Genomic DNA, 19,986 nt, shown 5'->3' with positions numbered 1-19,986 from the left:
GGTACTCAAGCAATCGACTTTTGTACAAAGTCTCCCTCTGGTAAAATAGTCTCTATTTTAAATTACTCTGCATGTATAGGTTAATAACCTAGTCATTTGTTTTGTTTAAGGGCCGTCAGTTTTGTCTGTAGAATGTCTTAGTGGCCAGTGAGAAAACTGGTCATAGAGGCCACATCAGAAGCGTTTCTATAGAGATTACAGCATGGGATTGTTTAAAAAGAGCGTATAGACAGAAATGAAACATGTTTTTTGTATAAATAAAACTCTATTTTCCAGTATTTTAAGCTTGACCGTTCTGTTCTTGAGACGGTGGTGTTAGTACTGGTGATGACGATGGCGGTGATGACAAGGTCAGTGATGTCTGGGCGGGTGATGACCGAGGCCGTGGACGTTGCGGTTCTAGTAGGGCCTTCGTGACAGCATTCAGTGGCGCCTCCACCGTGATCCAAAGTAATGCAGCGGTCACAAACGAAACAAATACTGTCGCGAACAATAAAGTGGCCTGGAATTAGAAACAAAAACTTATAAAAAAATGAATAAAATGTTTCTGATGTCTGAGTTTTTGATTAATCTTTAGGAGATGAAAACTGAATGGCAGGCTCATCTGCTCTGTTGGTATATGCTGACAGGGTACCAGTGAGAGATGACGAACCCCACTTGGTTGAAGTAAAGTCAAGTTGGCCCATCGTGATTAATTCACTAAAACCCATTAATGAAAGAATACTCGTAATGTGTTTGAATTATATAAAAACACATGTTTGATTTGGTAATGCTTTAATTTGCTGACCCGCCTGCAAGGGGGGGAAGGGATTGTTAGTAATGGAGCTGAGAATCTCATTGCTAGCAATATACCCAACCAGGTCGAGCTCCTCGCGGTTCCCCCTGGAAACTATCATGGTTAATTCCTGATGAATTCATCATGATGGGCTAACTGGCCTGTTTTCATTCTCATCTATCACCCTTCAATGGTGCTCCGCCTTGGGGGGAAAGGAATTGTTAGTAATGGAGATTGAGAATCCCATTGCTAGCAATATACCCAACCAGGTCGACCTCCTCGCGGTTCCTCCTGGAAACTATCATGGTTAATTCCTAATGAATTCATCATGATGGGCTAACTGGCCTGTTTTCATTTTCATCGATCACCCTTCACCGGTGCTCCGCCAGCGTATCCCGTTAGCGCAGGCGGGGTTACCATACCATTTTCACCCATAAAAAAAAAATGGTGCTCCGCCAGCGTATCCCGTTAGCGCAGGCGGGGTTACCATACCATTTTCACCCATAAAAAAAAAAATGGTGCTCCGCCAGCGTATCCCGTTAGCGTGGGCGGGTTTTTTTTTTTTTGCTGGGTGAAAATGGTATGGTAACCCTGCGCAGCATAACTCTGTCAGTTGTAAACTGATTTGGAAAATACTTTTGATACTGAACGAATATACTTATAGATTGATCTCATAGAAGTTTTATCAAAATTGGTACAGTAGTTTAGTTTTTAAGTCAAAATAAATGGAATTGCTAGAATTGAAATCGTCTCTTTTTGTGGAATCCAATTTTGGTATATGTATACTCACGATGTTGAATCCGGACATGTAATAAGGCGTGGTCTGGAATCCAAGGTACGCTCTCTGGAATAACGTGTGAACGAAGAAAGAAATATAGGATACCCTGCCGCACCATGTGAAGCCGCGCCACTCCACGATGCCGCGGTACACAGCTGGTGGAAATAAATGGCTATGATTGGTATGTTTTTTCATAAAAAATATTTATTATCTGGTCGAGGGATGGGCAAAGAGCGTCCCTCTTAAGACATCACCAAAGCCTTATTATTCTAGTTGCCAATTCGTCTGTCAAGCATGGCAAAAATGTTTAGCAGTAGCCATGGCTTGATACGATTATTTATTATTTATTTTACAGATTTTTTTTTCATATACGGGCTACCTAGTCACTGTAGTGCGTCACACATGTTTGCACGAGAGCGTACGGATGATTTTTACGCAATACGGCGCAAACGAATTGTTTCGCTGTTGGGTAGGGTGCGTGTTAGCTTGAAAAGTGTCCTGAAGACAATTGCTGATAAAATGGACTATCCCCATGTCCCATCCTAAAATATTGGGTGGGACAGGTTGTCAATGCAAGAGCGTCATGACCGCTCATTTACTAACATAGGTTAAGTCAATTTATAACTAACAAAATGGGCCTTATGTTGTCTAATTAAATAAATATAATTTTATACATTTTGCCTGCCCATACAAAATTTATTACAGTAAAAAATGCAATAACCTTCGGATAGAAGACATAGAGAAAAAGACAAAGGGTAGGTCGCGCACTATTATTTAGATACTAATGTATACAAACACACACACACACACACACACACACACACACACACACACACACATCTTTTATAAGAATAGCGCGATTAAAAAAAACAAACTTTTGTTTTATAATATTAGATTCGACATTTACATTCAACTTTAAGTATGCAGCCAATAATGAAGGAAGCCATGAATATTTGGAAGATGAACTTGTAGAAGGTGGCGTACAGCACTCGAACAGCGGTCGACGGCTGGCTGCCGTCCACGTAAAAGATCGCCCCGGACAGTATCACCATCACGCACAGTGGGAAAGTCATCCAGATGTACCAGCGGAAACTCTGGGGAGGATTTTTTAATAACTTAATATCATGTTAGGTTAGGCTCACAACTCAGGTTACATGTTTATTTCTATAACTAATAACGCAACATTTAAAATATTTGTAGTCTAGTGTTATTTAATTCATTATAATTGTTACTTCAGTTTCTCGCACTGTACAACTATGTTAAAGTGAATGCTGTGAATACCTATAATAGGCGTGTGCATTAATATTGTATTGTATTTAATGTTTGTTATACCTATATGTTATAATGTAATAACTTCCATTTTTGTCATTGTATTATTTAAATTTGTATATTATAAACTAAAAATCAAATCTGTCCTCTTTATAATACATAGTATATACCTTATAGCTTTTTATGTTTTTCTTTTCGGTTTGCAAGTAGTATGTGAAGAAGCCTGCAGCCAGGCCGAGGGTGTACGTGGACATGTTGGTGTGACCACGTGTATATATTAACCGGAAGGTATCGTCGTGCGAGTACATAGTACGGTATGCTCTGGAAAAGTAGAAGATATAAATGAATGAATGATAACTTTATTTGCTTGAATATATATAAGCCATTACTATAATAAATGTGTTTAAAAAGAAGCTCTAATAATGCAATCCGTCTTTTTTGAGCGGCGGCCATATTGAATTTAGCGTAAAAACGCGGGTAAAAGCTATTGATTACTAGCTTTTACCCGCGATTTCGGCCGCGTGACCGAGATATGTTTACTGACTGGGGTAAAAAGTAGCCTATATCTTTCTCTATCCCATATAGCATGTGTTAACCAAATTTTATACTGACTAGTTAAGCCGTTAAGGAATGTAAGAAACAAACAAACAAGCCCACTTTTACATTTATAATATTAGTAATCCTTACTAACAATTTTAATAGGGTTGAAAAAGAAATAGCTAGTCCGCCATCTTGTGACGGCGGCCATTTTGAAAACCTTCAACAATTATATAGATAGGATGTCTCCATACAAATACTTCGAGAAAAGCGAGTCAACTTATTATACATTTTGCATGATAAATATTTATGAGTGACTCCTTTATATCTTCTATATTTATATTGTCAAATGATTTCTGCATCTTTTTAATGCGTAAATACTCATTTTATTTATTAAATAACACGTAAAGATTTATTCATTTATTCATTTATTCATTTATTTATTGCCATTACATGTTGTAACAAAATTGGTCTTAATTTACTAAAAGTATAGAATCAAACATGAACCCTGAAAGGGCACAGCAACCACATTAATAAATCTTATATAAACTACATAATTAAATTTTTACATTATATATATGTATCGTCGATTAGTATAAAAAATAAAAAATCATCATTAAATTAAAACAAACAGGCACAAACACAACTAACTTTTTTCCTTGAAAAATTCCTGTAGCGCATAATAACTCTTTGCGATTAAATATTTTTTTAGAGCTATTTTAAACTTTTTAGAATCATCCTCACCTTTTAAGTTAATTGGTATTTTATTGTAAATTTTTATTGACATTGCGTAAGGGCCAGAATGGAATAACTGTAGCTTCGAGAATGGTCTTGCTAATCTACATTGCGGTCGCAATGCCTGAGGGCGGGTATATTGTGGAAATAGGTGCATATTACATTTAACAAAATGACACGCTTCTAATATGTACATTGACGGTAAAGTTAAAATTTTATATTTAATAAAGTATGGTTTGCAAGTTTCCCTGTTATCTATGTTAGCAATTATTCTGAGACATCGTTTTTGCAATTTAAAAAGATCAATCACGTTTGTACTATTACCCCACATCAATATGCCGTACTGGAGCAAAGAGTGGGCATATGCATAATAGGCGCACATGGCTGTCTTGGTATCAGAAGATATCTTTAGTTGGTGTAGTGCATAAGTGAATCTAGACAGCTTGGTAGCCACACTCTGCACATGCGCTTTCCAATTAATATTCGAATCTACATTTACACCTAATAGTGAATATTTCTCTACGCAATCTATTTTAATATTATTGAAAGAGTAGTTAATTTGCAGCGGGTTCTTTTGGAATGGACTGAAAACCATTAATTTAGTTTTATTAAAATTTACTTTTAAATTATGTGAGTGTAACCAGCTCACTATTTTTAACATCCTACCATCCAGTGTACTTTGTAGGTTTAGGTTATTTTTACAGAAAACAACAACAGAAACGTCATCTGCAAACAATGTGCAGGGGCTGTCCATCACTTCAGGCAAATCATTTATGAATATTAAAAATAATATACATCCGAGGACGCTTCCTTGAGGTATTGAATTTATTAATTTTGAATGTTGAGATCTTACTGTTTTTATTTTTCCAGTTTGATTATTTACATGGTCTATTTGTACATATTGGGATCGATTTGTGAGATAAGAGGTAAACCATTTATAAGCGGGACCTCTTACTCCTATGTTGTATAATTTTTTCAATAACGTTTTGTATTGGACGCAGTCATAAGCCTTACTCATATCGAGCAAAATGCCTACGGCATATTCTTTGTTGTTTATGATATTAATTATTTCGTTAATATACTTGAAGACTGCTAATGAAGTTGACCGATTTTTCCTAAAACCATACTGATGCTCGCTGAAGATATTGTATTTTTCGCAAAATGAATATAGACGGTCACACATTGCAGTTTCAAATATTTTTGAAAACGTTGGTAACAAAGAAATGGGACGATAATTATTTATATCTAATTTTTCACCTTTTTTATAAATTGGTTTGATTAGGGAGATTTTCAGAGGGTCTGGGACTATACCTTCTGTAAATGACTGGTTAATAAGTAAGGTTAAAATAGGCGTCAATTCTTCAGCACATTTTTTAATTAAGACAGGTGGAAACTCATCGTAGCCATAGCTACGATTATTTTTTAGTTTTTTTATAATAGTTTGAATTTCTTTTAAGTCCACCGGTTTGAGATACATAGAGTTTTCGATGGTGCTACTCATACATTTATTTAATTGTAATGGCTGACTTTGGTTTACATTATCATTTCCAATAGAAGCAAAAAACTGATTAAATGAGTTTGCTATTTTTGTGGGATTGTCTGTGATATTATTTTCAATTTTTAATTTTATATTTTTTTTAATATTTCGAATACTTTTATTTGTATTTTCCTTAACTATAGACCACATTGTTTTAATTTTATTTTCAGATTTCTTTATTCTTTGAATATTTTGAAACTTTTTTGATAATTTAACTGATTTTTTCAAAATTTTTTCATATTGTTTGTAATTTTGATTTAAAATAGGACTATCAATTTTACAAATAAATTTTTTTAACAAACGTTTATTTTTACATGATGTTTTTATTCCTTTCGTTAACCAAGATTTATTTTTCTTATTTTTAATTGCTATTGTAATTTTAGGTATACATTTATTTAATATTTCCTGTAATGTTTCTATAAATATACTATAATTTTGATGTATATTTTTATTTATATCGATTATTTTGTTCCATTTAACATTACTTAGTTCAAATTTAAATTTTTGTATATTTTTTTCATTGAATATCCTTTTATCTAAGTACCAACATTTTTTTATTTTATTTTTATCTGTCGGTATAGTCATTAATATACCTTTATGATCTGAGAAACCATATTCATGAATTTTTAACTGGAAATTACTTTTATGGAAATTTGCAAACATTTGATACATTTTATACATAAGTATGTAGAACACTGATAAAAAACGGATCTGCTAATTTGTCAATTAGCTGACAAAAAGTTGACCCGTTTTTGAGGCTCGATGCTCTATCTATATAATCTAAGTACCTACATTATGTATAGTCAATAGAACTAAAGGAGTTTCTAAAATATTAGCTAAATGCAACGCATGCATTGGCGTCACGTTGTATTCTGCGATGTTACATACATAGGTGTTGTTCATGATTATTGGCGAAGTTCCCCACTTCATCAGGCGGGCCACCAGCTTGTTTGCCATTATAAGTTGCTTAAAAGAAGCCAAAAATTAATGTAAAGAGTTAATATGTATGTCTTACTCGGGTGTTTGCAGTACCACAGCGTTCAAGTCTTGATAATATGTATGCGCGGCCACTACTGCGAATGAGGCCACCATCAGCATGAATAGTGCTATTTTCCTAGACCTTGGAGTCCTCGCCATCACACAGAACAGCAGGCCCACGCAGAACATCTGTGTGTCCGATGCCAGGTACCTGATGGCAAGTTTAATTTTTATTTATTTAGGCTTTGTTTTGTGTGAGATCATAACTATATTGGAAAGTATATTTTTAATGATTCATTCGTGTTTCTACCGTGAAGCAGTTATGTTTGCATGGCTGTGTTTCGGTTTGAAGGGGGGGTATAGCAGTGAATTTACAGGGTACAGAGGAATAACACCTGAGTCCTCAGGAAATGCAACGCATGGGAGATATCATGGACGGAACAGTAATCTCTTATGTCCATGGTACTGTCACTGTGTACTCATGTCTATAGGCGACTGTTACCACTTTCCATCAGGTGGACTGTTAACTTGTTTGCCATTCTAAGTTGCATAAAAAAATGAAAGAAAGTTATTCTAGTCTATAACTCTGCTACTATCATTATTACATCAAACATCACTGTTTCCTGTAGTAACAGAGTCAAAATACAATGTATCATTGTTCCTTTTCATCCTCAGGATGTTGAATAACTTGATGCCTCCAGGGTTGCCAGATGTGAATCTTAATTTTTATCTGAAGTCCAATATTTCATTATATTAAGAGTTTCCTCTTGTCGGTGCAACTATTTCATGCATCTTCTTCCAGCCAGTTTTATGCCAGGCCATATCTTTACCTCCCTATACGACATGACACCTAGTGTTTCCTTTATCTGTCCCATGTAGTTATTCCTCGGTCTTCCTCTTCCACTTTTGCCCTCTATTTTCCTTTCTACTTTGCTCTTTAAAAAATCGTCATGTCGTATAAGATGGCCCAGCATTTTGCCTCTTCTAATGTATGGAAATTTTTTTTTTCTAATTTAGTTAGCTGTAATTTTTTTTAAAGTTATCAAGGCGGTTACTCACCAGGTCTGTGGAGAGCACAGTGCGTCATCGTACACGTAGTTGTTGAAGTAGAACATATGCGCCCACCAGTACTTCCTGCAGGCCATTGACTCGCTGGTCACCATCAGCTGCCACAGTGGGCCTTCGCCCAGGTATCGCATAAACGTGGCAACTGTTCCCAGCATCAGGGCGTAGATTGGAGTCAGTCTGTTCATAATAACAAATTATATTACTTTAAATGTTTTTTTTAATGGATGAAAATGGATTGCTTACCCTGCCTGAGTTATTACGTTGGTCGAGTAGGTACCAGTATGAAGGGTGATACTTGGACTATCCTAATAAATTCATCAGCACTGGGACTAGCTGTATCCCGCGGCTTCACATGTGTGAATCAGTAAGTATTCTATGTAGTAAGTTAGCATATATATTCCGTGTAACAAATTACATTTAATTCGATTTAGTTTTTGCGTGATAAAGCAACAAACATCCATCGATACATTCTTACTAGGCATAAGTAATATTACCTATCCGATATCTATAAATTGGGTCCCGTCTGGACATTAAAGGCGGTAAAAAGGTTATCACCTATTTTAATATCGCCCATATCGGTCGGATATCTATTTTCTAAAGTTAATAATCTGTTATCCAATATTATGTTTTGGATAACAGACTTTTAACATATTCGTTATTGGACCGATATATACATAAGTAACTAGAATATATAGATATTCACTTAGCATTTATAATAGAAATGGGATTAGGTCCTCCTAATTTTTATGTATATCTCTGATCTCTTATAAAAATTGTACAAAAAGATGATACCTATGAGCATAGAAAAGAAAAAAAAATATTTTTACTGAAATAAATTTAAATTTAGAGCACACTAGAAGGAAAAATAGAGAGCAAAAGTGGGTGGGGAAGACCGAGAAAGAACTACATGGGACAGATAAAGGAAACACTAGGTGTTATGTCCACTATCATTGTAAAAACCACGACCACTCTGTCAAGAGTGTACGACTGAAGAGAGAGAGAGATGTCATGTCGTATAGGGAGGTCAAAGATATGGCCTGGGATAGAGCTGGCTGGAAGAGAATGCATGAATTAGTTGCACCGACAAGACGAAACTTTTGAATAAAAAGGAAAGAACACTGTACTGTACTTATACAATTGTATCGTTGTTGTTAATTGTCTTGCTTATTTCCTATATTGTATAATGCAAATAAAGTATACTCATTCATTTAAAGAAGTTTAACTTTAAGCATTTTTGAATAGTTACTTTTTATGAATCTACTGTCCATTTAAAATGTAATTTCAGTTAATGAAAACGGTCAAGACACTCAGCTGTTGTTTTTTTTTTTCAAAAACCATGTACCAGGTTTCTTACCTGAGATATCTTAGTAACACTCCTTTCGGGAAATGCATCCACGTAATAGTATGTTTCTCGCTATAGATTTGAAGGTTGTACGACAGTAGGAATGCGGACATCACGAAGAAGGATTGCGTCACTAATGTTCCATTGAATAGTATCTGCTTTAGGGGGTCTTCGTACGACTGTAAAAATATTGTAAACTTTTAGGATACTTGAAATGACAAATAAGCTGACGGCCTGCCTGATGGACAGTAATAACCGTCGCATCATCATTTCATCGTTGTCATTATTTTATTAATTCATTTATAGCCTGTTTTTTATACCACAAAGGTGACACAAAGCATACAGCCCGTCTGATGGTAAACGGTCACTACAGCCTGTGGACGCCTGCAACACTAGGGTCGTCACGTACACGTTACAGAAAAGCCGCTTCAACTTCTAATGAAAAGTGTTCAAAACATATGTATCAGTTTTTATTAATTATTATGTATATTAGTTCCAATTGGTTAGTTGATAATTTCATTCCAAACATAATATAGCTAAGAATAATAAAGATTAATAGTTTAAAATTGAAAGAACCTCGATAAAATCTGTCCTAATATAATTCTCAACTGATTGAGAGTTACACCATAGATATATGAGTAGATACAAGATTACTTATAAAATAAAATATATTATAGTAATACTAAAAGGCCTCTGTTAACCTCTGTATGCATATATATGGTGATACGAATCCTGTTTCCTAAAGGACAGGCTCATTCTAGTGTCAGAATCTAGGATAAATTCTGTGCTTATACAAGCATACTTTGTTAACCATTCTTTGCATAATGGTGGAAATTTCCATCTTAACATTGAACGCCCAAAAATTATATAAAAGAACAATTTCACTTTAAGTTGATCGTGTCCGGATACCTTTTTAATGCCCATTGCAGAAAAAAAAACCATAGCTATCAAATTTATTTTTTTAACCATTTTTCCTTTAATTTTGAACATGAATTATATCATCTTGATTTATTTCACCAATAAAAAAATCATGCAAAGAAGGGTTAAATAAATGTATCTTTATCTCTTATCAGCAATATGCACTATGCCAATTTTATATCCCTTTTCTTTTATATTAATATCCGCCCACTATGTACTTTTTATTATAACACATTGTGATTTGTTAGTCTTTGTCGGGTGCCCACGATACAGGCTCGCCTAGTGTGAAGCCCGCTGTATCTTGTGTTTGTAACTTTGTGTTTTTTGTCAAATAATAAATTTCTATTGCTATTTCTTATCTTTATTGATTCCTTAGTCTTATATTTTCTTATTCTAGGGGTGAATATCATGAATTTATCTTACCTTTTCGACAAAAAGCGGATTGGCTATGTAACAATGTGACATTGCTAGACTCGCATGTGAAAAGAATACGCAGACCATAGTCAATGCCCTAGAAACAAAGCATAGACAAGACAAATTAGAGATGTTACAATAAAGTCACTCGTGCTTTGGTACCTCTGTCCTGAATAACACCTGAGTCCTCAGGAATGGCAACGCATGGGGGGGTATCATGGGCTAAACAGTATACTCTGTTATGTCCATGGTACTGCTCATGTCTATAGGCGACGGTTACCACTTTCTATCAGGTGGGCCGTCAGCTTGTTTGCCATTCTAAGTTGTATAAAAAAAAAAACACTATCAGCTTTTAACTGTCCACTGCTGAACATAAGCCTCCCTCTTGGGGGGTTTTGCCAGTAGTTGCCACGCTTGACAAGCGGATTGACAACCGCAGTCAGGCTTTAGAGATGTTTTAAGAGGGACGCTGCTGCCCATCCCTCGGTCTCCCTTGGTCGACTCTTACGACGCCCACGGGAAAGGAAGCTCATTCTATGCCGGGACCACACGGCCATGTCTGTGTTCTTTACATGTACATATTTATCTCGAATGAGTGTGGCTGCGACTCACCTTAGTGCGTTAAACAGTTTGAGCCTATCAATGCGCGGATCCGTTCCTCTTTCGTTCGGAGCAATCAATTTGTTCCAATTTCGACGCACGGAAAATGCTAATAGATATGGATTCCCTGAAATAATATAGTTTTAATTTTTTATATTTATTTGTTTATTTATTTACTATTAACCTTTCTTTGCATAATGGTGGAAATTTCCATCATAACATTGAATGCCTAAAAATTATATAAAAGACCAAGTGCACTTTAAGTTGACCGTGTCTGGATACCTTTTTAATGTCTATTGTTGGAAAAAAAATACATAGGTGTCAAATTTATTTTTTTTACTATTTTTCCTTTAATTTTGAACATGAATTATATCACCGTGATTTATTAAACCAGTAAAAAAATCATGCAAAGAAGGGTTAATTTTATTACTTAATAAATATTATATGTATTAATATTATACACTTATAAAGTACAAAAGACGGTCTTATCGCTAAAGCGATCGAAGAAAAGAAAAGAAAAAAGGGCTATTGGACGCAATAAGTGTAACTAATAAAAAAAAGAAAGAAAAACGTTCATGTTAAAGCATATGCAAACAATCATATGCACACCTTAATTTAGGTACTTATAATTTTTTTTATATATATAATTGTATATATTACTTAAATAAATATATAAAATACATTACATACATTCAGACTTACTTACCATTTTAAGTTGCATAAAATAATATTTTTGTTTTATTTTAATTTCTAATGTAAGTAGTTTATTAATTTATTTTAACATTTATTATATAAGTAGATAGGTATTATATGTATTTATAGCGTATGTATTTATGTAATATTTTATTATATATTTTAATATTTTATTTAACTGTATATTTATTTATGTATTAACAATTATAGCACTTCCCGCTAACGAAATGCTTTCTTACTGTGCTGGGTTGACTGGAAGAGATCTATGTCAGAGATAAGTCCACCCTTGCTCACGACATTTATAAATGCATTATATTATATATAACTTACAAGTAAATTAATTATAAATATGATTAATATATATATATATATATATATATAAATCATATTTATAATTAATTTACACACAATAACAAGATAAATAGGTATTATATGTAGTATATTATTTTATACTAGCGGCCCGTCTCGGCGTCGCACGGGTGGACATTTTTACATTTTAAAAAGTGGCCATTAAGGCTGCACACGCGACGACAGCTTAAAAATGGAGTAACTTCTCCCGTTTTCCCTTCACTGCTCTGCTCCTATTGATCATAGCGTGATGAAAAGGATACTATAACCTGTCCAGGAGTATGAAGAATAATTGTATCCAATTTCGTTAAAATCCGTCAAGTAGTTTTTGTTTCTATAACGAACATCCAGGCAGACAGACAAAAATTTTACTGATTGCATTTTTGTCATCAGTATCGATCACTAATCACCTCCTGATAGTTATTTTGGAACTATTTCATGTACAGAATTGACCTCTCTACAGATTTATTATAAGTATAGATAGATTAATATTGTTATCTATTTTAAATATATAATATAATAAAATGTATTTGAAAGTGTATATTACCTTTGCCTTCATTATTGTTATTTTTAAGCCTAGAATCGTAATAACTGCCGATTACGTTCAACAATATTAAAATCAAATATGCCGTCGCCGTTATTGCGTCGGTGTAGTCTAATTTCTTCTTTTCACCAGCTTTTTCACAATACTGTATATTATTCAGTCTCGCTTGAATTTCATAATCATTCCATACACTATCATTAAGGCACGCTGTAAGCGTCGATTCTAGGTCCAATGTATTGTTTGTTGCATGTTTCTTTAAAAATTTCTTACACCTTCTCATGACACAAACCCCGCGATGTATTTGTGTGTGATTAAAATGTTTGAGAGTGTGCTCTGAATATTCCTGTAATTAAATTAACTTGAATAAAGGGAAAAATCTAGAATTTTCATGGTATAGTGAATACTAGATTATATAGTTATAGATAGAGCATCGAGCCTCAAAAATGGGTTACCTTTTTGTCAACTAATTGTCAAGTTAGTTGACTCGTTTTTTTTTATCAGTATTGTATATATTTACGCATAAAATGTATCTTGACGTATTATTTAATAAAGAAAATTAGTTAAAAAGATGCAAAAATTATAAGACAAAAATTATTAACCAGAGGGAGACTTTGTACAAAAGTCGATTGCTTGGATACCTCTGTCCCATTCGTGTTTCTACCGTGAAGCAGTTGTGTTTGCATGGCTGTGTTTCGGTATGAAGAGTGGGATATGGCGTGAATTTACAGGGTACAGAGGAATAACACCTTAACTTTAACAAAAACAATTTAATAAAATAAAATAAATATTTTCAGACTATTATTGCTGCTGCAAACACAGCTGCTTCACGGTAGAAACATGAATGGGACAGCGATATCCAAGCAATCGACTTTTGTACAAAGTCTTCCTAGGGAGAAACGATAATTTTATAACGAAAATAAAAAAATAGTATGTTTTTTCTGTCATCAGAAGAAGCTAGTATACAAGAAGTGACCTGCAGAATCCTCATGAGTTCGGACGGTTCATCGGAGAAGAGGTCGTAGTCGCCCACGCAGTACACGGCGTCTGGCTCCAGCATGCATGTCTCGAAGTCGTCCAGGTCGTACAGTGCGGGGAATGTGGCATATTCGCTCTCTATAGAAGAATAATAAAAAAAAATCAACATACATAATTAATAATAATAAATACCATATTGAGCCATAGCTCGAAGAACCGACAACCGATGGGGAAGAAAGGTTCTTGAGTGGCGACCACGTATGCGTGAACGCAGTGTAGGACGACCCTCCACTAAGTGATAGATAAAGCAGGTCAGTTAGCCCATCGTGATAAATTCACTAATGAATCAATCACGATGTTTACCAGGGGGAACCGCGAGGAGGTCGACCTGATAGGGTATATTGCTAGCAATAGTGTTTCTAATCCTCATTACTAAGAATTAGGGGTGCCATAAGTATTATACGAGGTCTGTCCGGAAAGTTCGTATAAAAGTGTTCTGGAATGCGAGAAAGAGGAGTGGGGAGGCCAGGTAAGCGCAGGACCCCTTCCTTATGTCCCTAACAATGCTTCAGTTCTGGTCTGACCGCCGTGCGGTGCGAACTGGCTTGTCACGCCATCTGTGAAGTTACCTCTTAACGAAACCCCGTCGGCATGGAGCCCGCTTCCGTTGAAGAGCAGCGCGTCGTAATCAAGTTTCTCTCGAAACTCGGCAAGAATGGCCGTGAAATTTTTGCCGATCTCAGAACAGTTTATGGGGATGATGCTGTGAAGGAACCAACCGTCCACAAGTGGCTAAAAAGATTCAGAGAGGGCCGAGAAAGCGTTCAAGATGACCCACGTTCGGGACGTCCTTCCACTTCACATTCCGACGAAAACGTGGAAAGAATTCGAACTTGTGTTAATGGGGACCGTCGTTTAACGGTCAGACAGGTGGCTGAAGAGCTTAATTTGGGCAAAACCGTGGTCCACGAAATTCTAAGAAACGAACTTCAAATGAAAAAAATTTGCGCCAAGATCGTTCCCAAGCTTTTGTCCCCGGATCAAAAATCACGAAGAGTTGCTTGCTGTGAGGACTGGTTGGAAGCCGAAGAGAATGGTGACTTTTTGAACCGAGTCATCACTGGAGATGAGTCTTGGTTCTACGAATTTGATGTCGAATTAAAATCCCAAAGCAAAGAGTGGAAGACATCCGGGGAACCACGAATAAAAAAATCAAGAAAATCCCGCTCAAATGTCAAGACAATGTTGATTGTTTTTTTCGATGTTCGGGGGATTGTCCATCAAGAATTCGTCCCTCCAGGCCAGACAGTTGATGGAAAATTCTACGTCGATGTGCTCAGACGCCTCAAAGCTCGTGTGGCACGAGTTCGTCCAGAATTGGCGCGAGAGGGGCGTTGGATTCTTCACCACGACAATGCCCCTGCCCACACCTCTCTTGTTGTCCGTGAGTTTTTGAGTAAAAATTCCATTACGGTGACCGAACACCCCCTATTCGCCGGATTTGGCCCCGTGTGACTTCTTCTTGTTCCCAAAAACCAAATTGGTACTTCGGGGGCGGCATTTGGGGGACATAAATGAGATAAAAAAAGCTACGACGGGGCAGCTGAGAAACCTACAACCAGAGGACTTTCAAGGAGCCTTCTCACAGTGGAAACGGCGTTGGCACAAGTGCATTATGTCACAGGGGGAGTACTTTGAAGGGGATAAAATTGATTTACCTGAATAATTGTAAAATAAAATTTTTAAAAAACTTTTATACGTACTTTCCGGACAAACCTCGTAGTGTATTCTGTGATATTCATACTGTTCGTCATGTCTATAGGCGACGGTTACCACTTTCCATCAGGTCGGCCGTAAGCTTGTTTGCCATTCTATTCATATCATAGATAAAACAATAGAGGGTCACCGCTAGAAGATAAATCGATTAGAGTGGTTATTATAAATTTTTGAAAATTTGTGTTGTTTACGTGACGTAACTACCAACTAAATGAACTTGTTTTGTCTTCTTCAACAGATTACAATAGTAAACTTATTATAAATATAAACAATTACAAGAAGTAATCACAATGAGAAAACAATGGGCGACCTTATCGCTAAAAGCGATCTCTTCCAGGCAACCTTTGGATGGAGAGGAGTAATTATAAACAGTTTGATCGGAGGCAAGATTAAATTCTATTATTTTTAAATATGGAAATGTGATGCATGTAAAAATTTATATATATATATATATATATATATATATATATATATATATATATATATATATATATATATATATATATCTATCTATCCATCCCTCGATCATTAAGTTTCCTTAGTTGCCTTGCCTTACGACATCTACAGGAAAAGGAAATAAAGGAATACAAGAGAATTTCCTTTTTTTGAAGGCGGTTGAAAATGATTTTATAAAATCTATTCAGAATTGGCAAAGACACTACATAACATAATTGAAAATATCGTGTTCTCGGGTTTTTTGGAGTCGTTTAAAAAACAGTAATCTCCTTGTAACGTTCGACTTGTTATTTTGCGCACTACTTGCGTAAGCATGATGACAACTGTCGTATGACAGCGACGACCTAGGTTCAAGGTAAGACTGTAAAAAAATGACGTTTAAAGAGTTTAAAGGTTTAATTTAACTGCGTGAAAGGACGCCTAGTTCATTTCATTAGAACTTGTTAGTCTAATGTAAGTACAAAATGTAGTATATACCTGAAATGTTACCCTAGTTTTTTTTTAATGCTGCGTTATCGGTGTACGCTGGCGGGGCACCAGTGAGGGATGATAGGTGACAATTAAAGCAGGTCAGTTAGCCCATCGTGACGAATTCCACTAGAATTAACCATGATGGTTTTTCAGGGGAAATCGCGTGGAGGTCGACCTGATAGGGTGTATTGCTGGCAATGGGTCAGTTAGACCCCATTACTAACAATCTCTTTTCCCCCATGTTACCCTAGTAATGGGGGGGGGGGGGATCTCTCACTAGAGCCCCATCAGTGAATATCGGTAGCGCAAGCTGGACTACCATTCCACTATCACGCATTAAAAAAAATCCGTTAATATTTTTATCCAATAAATTACTTCACACATCACACAACGCCATCTAGATCCAAACTAACCAGAGCTTATACAATGGGCACAAGTTTGTTAATACACACAACTATTGGAATAGCAAACAAGCTAACGGCCCACCTGATGGAAAATGGTAACCGTTGACTATAGACATGAGCAGTACCATGGACATAACAGAGTATACTGTTTCGCCCATGATACCCCCTATGCGTTGCCATTCCTGAGGACTCAGATGTTATTCCTCCGTACCCTGTAAACTCACGCCGTATCCCACATTTCAAACCGAAACACAGACATACAAACACAACTGCTTCACGGTTGAAACACGAATGGGACAGAGGGAGCCAAGCAATCGACCTTTGTACAAAGTCTCCCTCTGGTAATATAATATGTTAACAGTCTGTTAACCAGTATTAATTTCTGGATAACATACATTTAACATATTCGTTATTGGACCAGTATATACATATTGCAACTAAAATATACAGATATTGGTATATATTAACCACTCTTAGTTAGAGAAACATTATATATAGGAACATAATAACGTAATACAGGTGAGGTGTAAAACAAAAGATAACATGAATATACAAAACTGTCAGATATTCTTGTTGAAGGGTTAATAACGTTTGGCGTGAATTTACTGGGTACAGAGGAATAACATCTGAGTCCTCAGGAATGGCAACGCATGGGGGGTATCATGGGCGAAACAGTATACTCTGTTATGTCCATGGTACTGCTCATGTCTATAGGCGACAGTTACCACTTTCCATCAGGTGGGCCGTCAGCTTGTTTGCCATTCTAAGTTGTATAAAAAAAAAATAATAATAATTTTCGATTAAAAAGGGGTATGGGTATGAATAAATACCATAACTGCATGTGCCCATGCAGTTATGGTATTTATTCAAATCTATAATTATGGAGTAAAGTAACTGGTCATGTCTATAGGCGACCGTTACCGCTTTCCATTAGTTGGGTCGTCAGCTTGTTTGTCATTCTAAGTTGTATAAAAAAAGTAAGCTAGCGCCCTGCAGGTTGAGCTGCAACATATAGCGTCTTTACTACTTTGCTAAGCAAATTTTTAGAAGACTTTTTAAAGCAAATTAGAGTAGCAATCAAATTGTCCCTCTACTTAATAGAAAATGATGGAAGTATAAACAGGATCGTACCATAAAGTCCACTTTTGCATAATTTTGGTATAGAATCTTAAAAAGAATCTGACTAAATAAAGCACATCTGAAATTGCTAAGTTTTTTTCTTCTTTGGTGGATGAAAATGGAATGGTAACCCGCCTGCGCTAACGGGATACGCTGGCGGAGCACCAGTGAAGGGTGACAGATGAGAATGAAAACAGGCCAGTTAGCCCATCATGATGAATTCATCAGGAACTAACCATGATAGTTTCCAGGGGGAACCACGAGGAGATCGACCTGGTTGGGTATATTGCTAGCAATGGGATTTTATGGATGGGATTTAGTGTCCATTACTAACAATCCCTTTCCCCCCTAATTGCTGGGTTTAGTAACATTAAATTTCGCACAGGGATTTCTTATAGCACGTATGCAAACATTATAGTAAAAAGGGGCTCTCTACAAGTTTCACGAGAATGATAATGAATAAGTTTGGAGCGGACGAAGTTGTTAAAATAGCTAGATAGTATAGCATAAAATCTTTTGGTATAAACACTACTTGTTTTTAGAAAGAGCCACTCAAAGTAGGGCCGAATTAACGATGTCGGAGCCCCTAACCAATGTACGTCTCGCTCTAAAATAACGAAAAAAACATGTATTTTATTTTATTTAAATTAAAATGCGTTACGAAGTATACTAAAATATGGCGATAAAATATAAAAAAAGGCAATAATATTATCATTGATCGTTTGTCAGATACAAATCTTTAAATGTAATTTACATTTAAAGAAACGGTTTACCTGAACAATACATTTACTGAACAATACACCTGTATGTTATGTTTTTAATTAAATTTTGTTCAATTCTATTATTGGCGCGAAATAATTAAAATAAATAAACAAATAAGAAAAGAAGAGAAAAAAGAAACGTATTATAAAAATTTTTGGCGGTGCGCGGGCGCCTTATTCCAGAAGGGGCCCTTAGGCCATCACATACATTGTCTTATGTTCAAACCAGCCCTGAGGAGATGAATAACATATGAGAGGCTATTATAAACTTTACACTGTATTTTGTAACGTCAGTGGCACTGTTTTGTTCGACAGTTACCGAAGGAAATATTAGTAATGGGCACTTTGCTTTGCAATATACCCTATGAAGTAGATTTCCACGCAATCCTTCCTGAAAAACATGTGGTCAATTTCTGATTATTTCGTCATGATGGACCAATTAACTTGATTTCATCTTCATTTATAATCACTCAACGGTATCACCTTATCGTATGTTGATAGCGCATCATTATCATCATCACATCGTTATCTGTCCACTGTTGAACACAGACCTCCCCCATAATGAGGGGTTTGCCAGTAGTTGCCACTATTGGCAGGCGGGTTGGCAACAGCAGTTAGGCTTTGATGTTTTAAGAGAGATACCCATTCCTCGATTATTAAATCATTTAACTAAATTTCTGTAGTAGGTAGTATATTCATTTATTTTAACATCTATTGTATAAATAGGTAGGTATATTTATTTATAGTATATGTATTTATGTAATATTTTATTATGTATTTTAATATTTTATTTAACTGTATATTTGTTTATGTACTCTAAATATTAATAGTTGTAGCACTTAAGCTACCCGCTAACAACATGCTTTCTCACTGTATTGGGTTGACTGGAATAGATCTCTTTTGGAGATAAGTCCACCCTTGCTCACAATATTTATAAATGCATTAACAATGTAATTTACAAGTGCAGTAAATATATATAAATTCCTTTAGTCGTCTCTTACGACAGCTACGGGAATGCAATTGATAGCCCATTCTACGCCGGGACCACAAACGTTATTCCATTTCAAATCCATAAAAACACAACCATACAACTTCGAATGAACTATGAACTTGTTTGCCATTTTTAGCGACATAAAAAGGTAAGACTTTTTTATTATAATCAAGAGAATTCGAAGTAGTTTTGTCCACTACTCTACTCACCGTTTACACTATATATCACAGCTGAACAAGTCTTTAGGAAGAATAAAAAAAATATGACAAATGACACCATAACTACCACTAGCTTATGCTGGAGACGCGAGAGCAATGAGAAGGATGCTGCTTATAAACCTGACATGTTAAAACATAATAGATTCTTATGTAAAAAATTAATATTCATGTAAATTTTTTGAATGCGCATTCAATTGTGTTTCACCTTCAAACTCGTTTATTCTTATTGTTTATAATATTATTGGCAAAAAATAGATAATTTTTCATTTTTATGTAAGT

At 35.6% G+C, this 19,986-nt stretch overlaps 1 protein-coding gene across 1 annotated transcript; it reads right to left on the bottom strand.

Annotated features, from left to right (window-relative positions):
• Window positions 1-240: 240 nt before the first annotated feature.
• Window positions 241-19,855, bottom strand: LOC113513093 (nose resistant to fluoxetine protein 6-like). The gene is made up of 12 exons (XM_026897072.3): window positions 19,699-19,855; window positions 13,510-13,649; window positions 12,540-12,879; window positions 10,964-11,078; window positions 10,361-10,448; window positions 9,032-9,198; window positions 7,669-7,854; window positions 6,647-6,820; window positions 2,993-3,143; window positions 2,461-2,647; window positions 1,566-1,708; window positions 241-502 (listed from the first exon to the last, which is right to left on the bottom strand). The coding sequence occupies exons 1-12, from the start codon at window positions 19,766-19,768 to the stop codon at window positions 281-283; spliced, it is 1,983 nt and encodes a 660-aa protein (XP_026752873.3). The 5' UTR covers window positions 19,769-19,855; the 3' UTR covers window positions 241-280.
• Window positions 19,856-19,986: the final 131 nt, after the last annotated feature.

The sequence above is a fragment of the Galleria mellonella genome, unplaced genomic scaffold, assembly GCF_026898425.1.
Source record: "Galleria mellonella isolate WM207_F2 unplaced genomic scaffold, CSIRO_AGI_GalMel_v1 utg63, whole genome shotgun sequence".
NCBI lineage: Eukaryota > Metazoa > Arthropoda > Insecta > Lepidoptera > Pyralidae > Galleria > Galleria mellonella.
The sequence above is the reverse complement of the archived record's forward strand: the minus strand, read 5'-3'. Positions and strand labels throughout refer to the sequence as shown.